This window comes from Pagrus pagrus (assembly GCF_965226575.1).
Source record: "Pagrus pagrus genome assembly, chromosome: 1".
NCBI classification, from domain to species: domain Eukaryota; kingdom Metazoa; phylum Chordata; class Actinopteri; order Spariformes; family Sparidae; genus Pagrus; species Pagrus pagrus.
The window spans coordinates 9,682,526-9,696,352 of record NC_140185.1 but is presented as its reverse complement, the minus strand read 5'-3'; the positions used below and the strand labels follow the sequence as shown (position 1 = coordinate 9,696,352).

The 13,827-nt window shown below is 41.9% G+C and overlaps 1 protein-coding gene across 3 annotated transcripts in view; it reads right to left on the bottom strand.

Annotated features, from left to right (window-relative positions):
• Nucleotides 1-13,827, bottom strand: part of LOC311258327 (AT-rich interactive domain-containing protein 3B-like) — a 54,959-nt gene that overhangs the window by 22,520 nt on the left and 18,612 nt on the right. For 2 of the 3 annotated variants that reach the window (XM_084354513.1, XM_084354514.1), the window contains exons 3-4: nucleotides 5,549-5,659; nucleotides 5,318-5,390 (exon numbers count right to left, since the gene is read on the bottom strand). In XM_084354513.1, the coding sequence (XP_084210639.1) occupies nucleotides 5,318-5,390; nucleotides 5,549-5,659 (184 nt within the window). The remainder of the gene's footprint in view (nucleotides 1-5,317; nucleotides 5,391-5,548; nucleotides 5,660-13,827) is intronic. The other variant, XM_084354515.1, reaches the window with a different exon arrangement.

Genomic DNA, 13,827 nt, shown 5'->3' with positions numbered 1-13,827 from the left:
TTGTTTCTACACAAGCTGACCGATGCCTCCCTTAACCTCCAGTCTCCTACTGTGGTTTCCTTGTCTGCCCTCTTCATCCTTCATTCTCTCTTTTCTCACTTTTCACACATAGAGACATGCGACGGTCACTCCCTTGTCTGCTGTCCGTCAGCGTTGCCCTATCAAAAAGGTTGGCCCCCACTTATTTGGAGATCATTAATCATCCCGTGTAGGACAGGAGGCCCCCTTAATCCAGCCCCTCCTCCCCTCTACGAGCAGGCCACAGCACTGCCCTCCGCCCCTATCCCCCATGGTGTTATCAAGTTTCAGTGGTTGTAACTGTAGCACAATAAACAGAGGGGGAAGGAGAATGGGGTGGGGGCAAGGGAGGAGGAAGGGGATGGAGACAGACAGAAAGAAAGACAAGAGAGGAGAAAATGTAATTTCCTAATGACTTTTTATTGTTGCCTTCTATGTAAAACACGCTTCTAGGATCTCAAAAACTGCATCCATCTGGAGAATTGAATCTTTAATGAATCAGAATATAGAATCTAGTTAAAATAAGTTGATCACCCAGTTGCATTAATTTATTAATTTGCATAAATTGTGTAATAGTTGTCCAACAAAGCAGCAGTTCAAAAGGTCTATCTCAAATGAAAATTATTTCACTCGCAATCCGTCCCCATCTGATGGACAAATGTGCTCACAATACCCGGTGTTTTTGTTGTTCAACCAACCAGGTGCTGCCACTTTCCAGAAGTTGTGGGGTGTTAACTAAAGGAAAATGAGGCCATATCAAAGAGCCAGAGAATGTTCCTATTGTAGTGTGGTGTTTGTACAGAGGGCCCGCCTGTTACGAGGCCAGTGTGAGGCTGACCGGGGGAGTAATATAATGCATACATGGATCCCCTAGAGCCCATTCATGGTGTAATTGGTGTGGACAGAGCTCTTGGTCTCAGGGTTACAGTTAGGGAACTTCCTCTAATGTCCTGCTGGGAGGTCACTCTTCCCACACCACAAATACTGCAAAGAATATCCAGCGTTACCTGGATGTAAAATTCTTGTTTTTCTTCAAATGTGAAAAGACAGGTGGAGACAAGAGCTATTTTCATTGTTTTTTTATGCAAATCATGTTTTTAAGGGTTTTCAAATAGAGGTGGTTTTCCAGTTTTTATTTTGTCAGTAGTAAATTAAAAATGTCCGTCTGTTTGTTATATTTCAGTAAAGAAAAATTAATTTTGAAGGACAAATGTTACTAAATCATTGACTTGCTGACTTTGGATAACAAACCAAACCAAGGCCTATCTATGCCATTCTGCTATACGGACCATGAAAACATTACCAGCAGCCACAGTGAAGATTTACAGGGCTAACAGAGCAGAGCCACTGCCAGTAGGTTTAACTGAAGCTGCAGCTAATTGAGACATCTTCATTATAAGCATTACCATCTCCCCTTCCTTCTCTCTGACTCCTGCCTCCTGCCTCTCGTCCCATCAAGCTCACTGCAATTTACCAGCACAGTAAGTCCGGCTTACTACTCTATTACTATTAACAGGCCTAAATCTACTACGTAGGGATTTTGCCCTAAAATAACTCTGAAGCAGTGATAGCACACCATGTGGTCCCTCTTAAGCTGAATCTACACTTCCCATATGTGTCACACTGGGATGGATCCAGCCTTTGCTGACCGCAACGTGTGGGGTTCTCTGGCTGGAGTACAGGGAGCTAAAACACTTGTCTTTACCCCCCGTTACTCCCTCCCTTTTCGACTGGTGATTTCACTGAACAGGAGCCTCTCTCTCTCTCACTGGCTCTGTCCATCACAGCCTGTGGCCATTAATCATCTCAAGTGGACAGCGCTGACAGGCAGTTGGCTGCATCACTCTTATTTTCTTCATCTTTTTTTCCCCTTAATCATGCACCCGTAGCTCCCGCAGCCTCACTTAGCGCCTCTATTACCTCTTCACAACCCCAACTCCTGCCCCGAAAACCCCCAGCCCAAATAAGAAAGTGGCCGGGTGTCAAACCAAAACAAACATCCACCCATCTGCTTAATCGAAACCTTTGAGGTGGTAAATGGCGTCAAGCCAGCGTCAAAGCCTTTCTCTGCGCTCCCAGTGGGGGTGAAGTAGCAAAACCTGTAATGGATATGATGAACAGTGATGTCGGCATAACTCAGGGAGGCTAAGATCCTCCACCCACACTCCTCCAACTTGAGCAGCCCTAGTGCATTTACATTACATTTACATTTGAGGCCATTAGCCGATGTTTCTATCTGCAGCAATGACAGGAGGTTCTCGGTAGAATAAAACTGGGCCTCTTTTTTAAAAGTACAAGCAATAAATAAAAAAGAGGTCAATGGTAAAAAAACGAAAGGGGCCCAGCAATGGATGTTAGAGTAGTCAAAAAGAAATAAGAGTCAGGGAAGTAAAGGTAGAGAGGGTTTTGCATGTGTGTCTTCTGCCATTTCTGTGATGCAGAGTCTATCAATGGGCCCCTTTAAGCACAGACAGGATTTAGGACAGCTGCTAAAATTCCTCAACCATTAACACACACGCACACATACATACACACACGCCTGTTTTTAAGCGCAGAGCCAGGAAATGGGAATCCCTCGTAAGTTTTCCTTCCGCTGTTGCTTTCCTCTCAGGGCCATGAGGCCCCCACGACGAGGTGGGAAAAGCACTTCACCATTTGTCTCTCTCCGCCAAGAGATTCCACTGGATTTCACTTAACCTTCTTAACACTTCACAAAATGAGGCATTATTTTTTTTTACTATTCTTCTTGTAAGGTCGGTCAAATGAAGAGGATGGCATTTCCCATATGACCAGCTGTTATCCCCCCCTGTCTTCCACATAGTGACATTAAATTAGAAAGGCTTTCTGGGCACTCTTTCATTAAAAAAAAAAAATAGAGAGGAATAATCTTGACCCCATATCTATGAAATTAAATGGAAGTAGGAGTAAACGCACAGTAATTAGAGGATGCCATGAACAAGACCTTAGTGAGGCTTGCTCTTCATCTCATACAGTCTTGGCACTAACAGCAAAAAGGGAATCCCAGCCAAGCAATTTGTTCCCTGTGATTAAGACTCGGGTTTGAGAGACAGCAGAGGTCAGCCAAGTGCCTCTTGTCTTAAGGGAGGGGTGAAGAACTCACTCTAGAGCAGCTGAAATTATACCCTACCCTCCTGTACAATGGTTGCACCAGGTCTCTAATGTCAACAGCAACTTCCCTGTCATATTCTGCATTCATATTTAAAGTTTCACATCTCCAATATGACACAAGAATGTTGTTTGGTCCTGGAGCCCTTTTAACAACATTCTTCCATCTTTCACCATATTTTCTTTTTCCTTTGCCTCACTCTATTAGGAGACAGTTACACTTGTTAACAACTGTTGTTGTGCACTGACCCTTGTACTCCCTTGCAACTGGTCACTTGTACTGATGATGATACAGGAACTTGATCCATGCAAGCTGATTCCAGTTCCACTCACTGTAATTCTCTCTGGAAATGTAATTTAACTCAACAAGTTAAAACATAAATGACAGTGGTTGCAATTTTCTCATTTATATCAGTGAATCAGCATGCGATTATCTTTGCTTTAAGGTGAGGGGATTTTAAAGCCACAAGCAAATTATGTTAATTAAATAAAAAAAATGTTTTTGTTAAATCAATATTTTATTTCATTCCTTGTTTGTGTTGCCCAAAACACAACAATTGGATGATAAAAAAAATACTTTGTGTTGTCTTTTTTTGCGTAGAATTCAACATACTTCTTCCTGTCTTAAGTAAATGCAAATTTAGTGAAAATAATGTGATATGGCAGACTTTAACAAGCCATTTATCTGCTGTCAGGTGGCATTTTGGTCAGCTTGATGGATTTCTCTGTCTGACCAGTGTGAGTAAAGGGTCAGCCAACCACTTCCAGCGTCTGCCACTGGACAGAGATGCTAACAGGGCCCTGACAGATCCCGTCCCTCCCTTTCTCTGACTCCACTTAATTCATCACCCTCCAAACAAGACCTCCGGGTGCTCAGACCAGACCAGACACTCAGAAGCTGCTGCTCGTGTGAATGTGAGCTCGTCAACATATGCACACAAGTACATACACATCGATGCACGTGGGCCCATCTTCACAAATGCACGCATCATCATCATCTGTCACCGTCTGACAAAACAAAGTATGCATCATATACACACTTGCATACATATCCTATCACCCATCATAGCCTGTGACAAAACATAATGAAGTATGAACCACACGCACACACTCACAGACCATCATCGCTCATCATAGCCTGCCAAAACATAATGAAAAGTATGCACCTCTGTAATAACATTGTGATTCACCTTGGGAGGTATTGCTCAAGCCATGTAACTTGCTTGGCAACAGATTTGTCTGATAAAAGCCTAAGTGCATTAGCTGCCCTGGTCAGCAGAGTCTTGTAGTTAGTGTCAAAGCAGCACACAGTCAGCTGAGCCTCCCCGGCTGTTGGCCAACTAAATAAGTTAGGCCACTGCCAGATCCTGTTGGCTCTGATACTGCAGAACCACAGGATCAACGGAGGCGCACCTCACCTGCTGACCTCTTAAGGCCTTTACTCTGGGGGGGAATTAGTAAAGGATTTCTTAGCCAGTGAGAGTTACAGCATGTTTTTTGAGTAGATCAGTGACATGTAACACTTGACACCCATGTTGGAAGACTAAAGCCACAAATGAAAGAACTTATATATTTACACTTTAATCCTTGCTCAGTTTATATGGGCTCTAACAAACCATTTGTGCTGTAGGCCTAACACAAATCAACCTATAGTGAAATTCCAGATGCTCTGTAAAAAATAGCAACCCCTCCTCACACTGAGACAGGAAATGAATCTTAAGAAATGGAAGTCGTGTGCTATTTGCTTTTCCCACATAGGCAGAGGGTGGGAAATGAACTCCAACCAATGTCACATCTGTGGCAACTTTTAACTGCAATTCATAATGCAAAGGTACTTCTACAAGATGTAAAACACTGCCCATGCCTCGAGAGTAAGGATAGCATAGGTGTGTGGTTTTGAATTTTAAGTTTGTACTAACTTGTCTATAACGATATAGGAGCTAAAGCATTTCAACAAAAATGATTTTCAACAAGCTGTACCACAACTCTAATGAGGAAAAAGACCCAGGTGTACTTTCTTTCCTCTTTTGATTCACACCTAAATTACAACTGTACCTCCAACTTTTAGGTGTATACCATACCGCTGGATCCGACTTCGACGGAGCAATGGAGAGCTGAAGTGGTGAAACATTTGCTTCTTAATATAACATGGATTTCTAGAGAGTTCTCTTACCTCTTTTCTGCATGAAAGTGAAGAGGTCATCCAAAAACTCCTTCCTTTTGGGGTCATTGTCCAGTTCATACAGCTGAAAGAGAAAAAGATAGTTCTTAGTTTTTTTTCTCTCACATTCATGTCAACAGCCAGCTTATCATATAGTGTTATCTTTTAAGTTTGAATCTAATAAGAATTAGTGTTATTGCAAAATGAGTGCAAGTTTCCTTCTTGTTTCATGACTATACCCACTGAAGCTATCTGTTGATCACAGTCTCCAAATGCTACCTTAGCAAAGTCTCTGGAGGCCTCTCCTCTTCCTCTGCTACTGTCGGCCTCATCCGCCCAGCCTGCATTCCCATTCTACAACAGACGAGAGAGAAAACACAGATAATGTCAGTAAACAAACAGAAAGTAGTTACAAACACATTCAGAGACAATCTATTTTGCAGTGGTCTCATTTCATTACCCTTCAAAGTAACACAATAATCTATTATTAAGATGACTCTTTTGACATTTTACCTTTACTTGATAATGACATTAGAGATACAGAGAGGAGACATGGGCAAGGAGAAACATGTCATGCATTGTCATGCTACAAGGTCCCTGGCCTAACCTGAACAGGAGATATTGACTGTCTCCGACATTAATGTAGTTGCAAATGTGTGTTTCTTAAGAAGGGACTTCCGATGTTTTTCTTAAATGTGTTTATTTGGTTTTTACCTGGAAAGATCCCATCAGATTGACGCTGAATAAAGGTCAAAAAGTTCACGTTGACTCTAAGCTAGTTACAACAACTGCCAACATACTGCAACACAAACACATGGAAACTAATATATACTCAAACTCCAAGAGTGCATTTTTCCAGGGGTTGGAGGAGTAACCTCTGGAGTTATTGTGCCCCTGAGCTCCTGTGTCCCCCTCCCCCTTCATCCTCAAACATCTCCATTTGACCTAAACCATCTGCATCTGGGCCTGCCCTGCCCCCACCCATGTCTTCCGACCCAGCTGGATACAAGGGCCCCCCATCCTTCAATCTTAACGCAGCTGTGACGGGTGGCCAAGTTCATGGAGTGTAGCTGGCTGTCAGGAGGGGCCAGTGGAGGGTGGGCTGGTCAGTGGCCCTAACTAACACACACACACACACACACACACACACACACACACACACACACACACACACACACACACACACACACACACACACACACACACACACACACACACACACACACACACACACACACACACACACACACACAAGGCTGATCATGGTTGTGTGTATGTTTGTTAGTGCAGGGAGGGGGGCAAATGGCCCCACAAGACGGGAAGGAAGGAAAATAGGGGCAGAAAGGGGTGCACGGTATGTGCCGACCAGGAATGTCTCCTAAAGACAAAACCTATAAAAGCATCAGGAATCAAAACAAGATCCGTTTGGAGGGGGACGTTAATAGCTGCAGCCAAGGGTCTAGTTTCAAACGGGAGCCCATTGGTCAGTGGCAATTACAAGGCCTGAAACGAGAGCTGGCAGGGCAAAGGTTGTCAAGGCCCCTGAGAGCAAGTCATTTTCACCCTCTCACTCTCTGTACGTGTAACGGTTGTCAGCATTCATGCTCCCTAAACAAATACCCATCAACTTGCAAACCCACTGCAAATGGTAGGTGAGTTTCAGGGTAGAGTTAAATGCATGAAAACTTTAGAAAAAAGTTGTGTTCTGTTATTTAGAAAGGTAGATAGACTCGTTACATGTTAAAACAAAAAAACGGTCTAAAATGAAAATCTTCAAAAGGATAGAAATGAACTTAAACTTTATATCCATAATTTTTTAATTTTTTTTAAACATTTCCTCAAGTTGGCTTCTAAGAATCTTGTGTTAAACTTAGTCAAAGATAGTTTGTTCCTAATCACAAATACATTTCGCTGGCAATTCACATTATCTGTAGGACAGGATCATTATGACGGTAAATGCATAGTATAGTACATTTGGAGGACTTACAGACCTTTGCACACAATTTGACCACCTCTGTTAACCTTTAACCATTATAAATGATTATAATAGAAGATAGTTCAGACTGAAGCAATATATAATCTCACATGGCTGCTCTTGCACGAAATAACTTTGCATTTTGCAACTTTTATACATGCTGAATGTTCCCTATTCAACGGCCCCGAGGTCGACATTGTATAATCGCAGAAACAGTAACCACACAAGGAGCCATGAAGATACATGGGAAACACCATCAGTCTGCTTGATATTAAGTACACTAGACTAATATTGTGTACAATGTACAAAATATCAATACCAGTTGTTTCAATATTAGATAAACCTGTGTGCGTGTGTGAATGTCTTAGCTGACAAAACTCTAAACTCAAACTTTTCAATGCTATAAAAAGGTGCACTTTGTAGTTAGAAGGAGAAGAAATTTTAAACAGCAGAGAAAGCTCTTCATTAACTGTTTTTTTATGCCTAAACTAACTAAATTAACAAACTCTCTTTGTTGTCATGAGTAAACTGAATAAACAAACTGACCTTAAAGGACAACACAATTTCATAATGTTGTTCTTTGTTTATATTTGGCGGACCCTGCCATCTTTCTAGCTTCAAACAGTGTTCTGGGGACCTTATTTTCCTCTGAGAACAGCTTGTTTATTCATTTATGGAAAATATAAATATTTCTGAGTATTTATTATTACCTAATTTATATTGTAATTATCAAAATTCAGAGTTTGAATTACTTCACTGAAACTACATAGTGCCCGATTTAAGATCAAACATTAATGACCCTTTTGTGTACATAGAGTAGACATACAGGTAATTATATTAACTGTGAACTGTCATTTAACAAAGGCTCTTGCCCAAAGTATATCACTATGAGCCTTCAAATACTAGAATTAACTCCCAGCTAAGCAGAATCAGATGTAACTACAAAAGGAGCAGGCAGTAGCTTCTGGGTTACTGTCCTTGGATGTGTTAGGTGAACAGAAATGTGTTTACACACCAGTATTCATTTTGTTAACTAAAAGCATAACAAAAAATGTTCGCCAATGACCTTTTTTCCATGACTAAGACGAGACGATGACAACTAAAAATAGATCTTTCATAATAAAAACTATGACAAAATGTATGTTTTGTTTTCAATGACGAGAAAGGACGGGACTAAAATGTTAGTGATGGGCTGTCAGACATTTAAAATGCATGATATTTTCCCTCAATTGTGCATCTAGTTTGTCTGTTAAAATGCAATGTATCCCTAATCCCAATCCTGAACAGAGATCTGTGTCGGAGCCTGTCCTGTGCAGGGGATGAGGCGGGCTCTCACTGCCTGTCTGTCACTTCTCACACACGACGCCGGCACAGACAGAGACGCAGAAACCTTGCTCCAAGTGGCAATGGCGGAGAGAGCCATGCAGACAATGCTCGTTGTCATAGTGCAACAAGTCTTTTGCATATAAGGGCACAAGCAATCTTTCAAAACATCAGAACACCATCGTCCAGTCAGTGTCAGATTTTGTCTTCCTGCACCATCCTGTCCTCTGCTTCAACTACATTCTCTGGGCTACATGTAATAAACTGGATCATTTCTGCACCATCTTCAAATTATTCAAATTGCCACTGATGTTTCAGAGATCTACAAGACTATGGATTTTCTTCCTAGTGCAGTACTGTCACAGCAACCATCTGTTGCAATTTCCCATTGAACTTAAATAAAACAACATATCTACCCTAATTTGCTTCAGCCCACACATGTCTGACTACTGTAACATCACTTTGACTTTAGAGATGATGAACAGGAAAGATGGCAGTAAAGATAAAACCAAACTACTGAAGTAGTAGCTATTATGTGAACTCAAAGTACCTGGGGTCTGGGAGGATAAATTATGTTGTCACATGTCATAAACCAAAAGAGTTCAGTTGCATCTATAGAAAACTTGGCTGCTCCTCTAGCTGGTTCAAAAAAAGCACAGTAATTGGAACATGAAGGCTGTTAACTGTGAATAGACATGTTGGCTCTTGAATTGGGACCTTGGTCAGCTGAGGAATGTTAACACTATGTTGTTTTTTGTCAAGTTAGAGTGGATACTGATGCTTTGGGACCACTCCTTGTGATCAGTCACCTCAGCCCCTTCATCAAATCCAACACTCCACCCAGAAATGACTACTTTAAAAAAAAAAACAGTTCCCACACCCATTACCCATGCATTCATGACAAGGTGTGGCTTGCCTGATATAATTCAGAATTGTCTTAAATCAAATGTTAAAACTGACTTAATGTTTATACATGTGTATTATAAGTGTCTTTGATGCTGCAATATATATATATATGTTTTTTACTTTTCTTTCCATCCTAAAGCCAGATGCTTTAGAGTTTATTTATCCAAACTTCAATTCAATTAGGTCAAATGAAATTATAATATTCAAACAACGCATTAAACATGTCTGTGTCTATGCATGCGAGTTGCCTGCGCATGCTGGTGTGTGTGTGTGTGTGTGTGTGTGTGTGTGTGTGTGTGTGTGTGTGTGCTGGGTGTAGGATGAACAGAAGCCTTCATATGTTTAAGCAGCCCATGTTTCCTCTTTGCGTCTCTCTCATGCTGCTAGCAGGTTTACTGGCCAGGCAGTGGGTGGCCTAATCACATTATGGCCATACGTGACTGACTGGCGCAGTGCCAAATCAGGGATAAGAGTAAGTTAGATGACCAGAAGTGAGCTATAGCTAGTGATCTGGTCACTGAGTTCTCTCTATGGATATGGTTGCTGAATCTATGTGTTCATGTGGGTCATATTTTTATTTGGTAGTTGAGAGAGTTTGGGTCACTTTGGTGTGGGCAATATAATATATTGATGCTTGTACTACTTGGGATGTTGTAATGGCTATATCACAAACACAGACTATAAACTGTATAAGTATTTTTTTCAAGCTGCCAGTGAGTGTGTCCAATTAAGAGTTTTTTGCTGTTGTTGTTTTTTCTTCTTGAGGCCAGTGTATTTTTTTATTTGTTTGCAATTGGAGCACCGTGTATTTACACCACCGTGTATTTACACCATGCTACAAATGCCAGCATTGTGAAGAGGTGCTGAGCATCTATACTGCATTGAGGGAAGCACAACTGAAGTTTTTCTCTGGTTGCCAAGAGTTGAAAAATGTTCAACTTTGGGTAAAACTTGTGACACTTGTCACATCCACTTTTTTACCCAGCCGTGCAATTACAGCGGAAGAGGGGTGGGACAAATACCACAAGGACCAAGAAAAATATTGTTGGTCTCTGACTATCCATGTCTGTAGCAGATGACATCCTCCGACTATAATATAATCGACAGGAAAAACAATGCTTTGAAGAACATTACGTTTGCCATGTGCCATGTCTATCAGGCAAGCAGCCATCAGCTACTTCTATGGATATTCTGTATCATAGCAACAGAAGCATTCGAAAAACTGAAAAAACACTGTACCTCCAAAGCGCTCTCTATCCAGCCCAGAGAGCACTTCAGTATAGTGTGTGTATGCACGCATGCCTGTGTATAAATGTATTTATCAAATGTGTATTACTAGAAAACACTTAAAGTGGACTGAAAACTGACAGGGATTTGTAGAAAGTACATACAAAATAAAAAAAAATTAGCTGTTATACAGAAACAGGTAAAAGCACAACAAAGTAAACTTTGTTTTAGTGCCCTAATGTACAACCAGACTACAGAACAACTTCTTACCACAGTATTTGAGACCCCTCAATTCACCCTCAGCACTCTGCCATTAAAGATTGTTTTATTTTATGACTAATCCCATGTAGTATAGTTAAATCTGGTCAATTAAATCAAGTTTTTATGACATACTTAAGAGGAAACTGCAAAATATCTAGGTATATATTGTGTATCGCAATATTATTTATAGGCCATATCGCCCAGCACTCCCATCACTGTTGACATTAAATAACAATTGTGCACTGTATCATGTCATTGTATCACGAAATTAATTAAATATACATTTTTAGATTTGAATTTCTCTGTGTTCTTTCAAACACTCAATTTGGAGTGTGCACTAGTTGAGAAATCCATGTGTTTGGATTGTGTGTTCATGTGACACTATTGTCGCACATTACAGCAGACGTCCTTCTGTCTGCAACAAGTTGACATTCTTTGCATATCCCTCCATCTGCATCAGATGAGCTACTCAACACACGCCGATACATAGCTCGGGGGTAATTCTATTCAGCCATTATAGAAAGATGTCTGGAGTAGAGCCACCATTTTAGTGAGGCCAGCAGGCATGCCGGAACAAGAAGGGTTAATGGCTGCTGCATGGGAAGTGGGGGATGGATGGCATTGATTGCTCAGGATGTTGACAGCACTTCTCCAATTTTATAGTGGAGCTGTTATTAGATGAAGAGGCTTGTTCTTAATAAAAGTGTCATGTGATTTCCCTCTACTCTTCAAGGAGGAGGTTGGGTGGGCCAACAGCCATTGAGCTCAGAAAATAGTCATTGTGTTAGACTCACTTCAGAAATCATCTCAAGATAATAAAATGCAGGGAAAAACTGTATCAAGTAGATTTCCACACGTGCTTTAAAAAAGGGTCAGCAGCCAATTGCATACTGTGTAGGTAGAGTTCAACCTGTGTGAAGTAGGTCATTTTCATACTATAGATAACAAGCTGGATGACTCTGGCTGGTGGGATGCCAGAAAAAACAAGTCAACAAGACACCATGGCTCATTTGAAATGTGGAGTAGACCTAACTACTGTCATCGTTTAGCAGCCTGCCAGTGTGATCCTGCGGACTAAACAAAGCCTAATTAAGAGAGGCACGTGTATCTGCCATATTAGAGTCCTGTCAGCCCTAAGCCATGCCCACAACCCCGGTCTTCCAGCTCCAAGCTACTATCATGGCTCTGTGTCCACCCTACACAGCTCCACACTGCAGACCAAGTCCCCTGGGCCACAGCCATTGAACAGGAGGCCCAAATCAATAGCCCTGCATGTGCAAACACTGGGAAGTCCCCAGCCCCCTCCGGACGCAATCTCACAGCACACGTCAATACTCATAATCCTCAGTCATCTACCGCCACACCAGGAAAACTGAGATGAGGGCAGGATCACAGCTCCCAGGGTGACCTAACCCCTTTACCTTCAACAAGACCCCCTTACTTTGACTAACAGGGTGAACGTTTCCATTGGAAACCCTCATCAAATCGTAGTTCTCTACAAAAACTGTGTAAACAGCCACACCCATCTACAATTAAAACAAAATACATGCACATACAAGGAAAATCGCTATAGCAACCCAAGGCAGTAAATCGAGAGTAACAAAATGTCTCTGTGCACTCAGTGCGAGCTCCGCCAGAGTAGACACAGGAGGGAGGGTGACTTTAGTGAAATTCACCAACATTCCTGTACACCAGTAACAGGACCTCACAATAACAGGAGAGCCCCTCTCATCCCACAGGTACTCTTAACATCTCATTCCTGCACTAATCTTTTTTAGCCAAATTGCTGCCTGTCAAAACAGTTCAGCGAGGGAAATCTTTTAAACAGACACAGCGGTGGTAATTTAATCACAATCAAGGCCTCCAGCAGAAATCTGGATTGCAGCCAACAACAGTGATAAATGGCAAGTAGCCAGAAAAGAGGCTATACACATGCTTAGTAGTTTAACTTTCTTATTTTGTACATTTGCCCAGAAAAAGAAACAAATTAAAAACTACTCAGGAAGCAGGTTCCTCTTTTACTAAATTGTAAACTAAAATGTACTGTAGTGACCTGAGATGGATATAAAGACAACTTTATAGGTGATGTATTTTGTGCACCCATTTGTAAAGAGAAACAGATCTGTGATTAAAGCAGATACAGCAGTAAGCCTATAGCCCTGATGCCTTTAGTTTGAGTCCATCTGTGAAGTTGCCTTCATGCTCTCAAAGAAAGCGAATCTGCTTCCTCTCAGCATGCCTGTAAAAACTAGCATTGTGGGGGGCAGCAATCTCTAATCCAAATCAAATAATTGAGGCCTTGATCCCGCAGCAGGACTCCGGGAATCATTTATAGAGCCTCTTTCCGTGGGGAGGGGCTGGTGGGTGAGGGGTGTGGGGATCTGGGCTGAGCGGATGCCGTTCCTCATCTGCTAACTACTGTAAGGGATCTCATGGTGAGCTGGCCATACGCAACCTCCAACAAAGGCTCTGGCTAATCGTGATTCCATGTGGGATGCAAGGGAAGTAAATCTCACTGGCACTTGGGAACATATGGTAGAGTTCCTACTTACAGACAGATCCACTATAGAATCTCTGCTCTCATTAAGAATTATTATGGAGCATAAAAAAGGTCACATATCACATGAGAGCGAGCCAGCAGCACAGAACAGGACCCAGGGGCATGCCTGCCTCGGAGTGTCCGGTCATGTCTGTAGCTGGAGGACATATCAGGCTTTTGAGGGAACAGACAAAGTGGCAGGGACAAGGGGCCAAACGTCCAGGAGCTGAACGTGTCGCTACCTGCCCCAGTCTCGGCAGTGCTAAAAAGGCGACTGAAAAACAGGCCTCC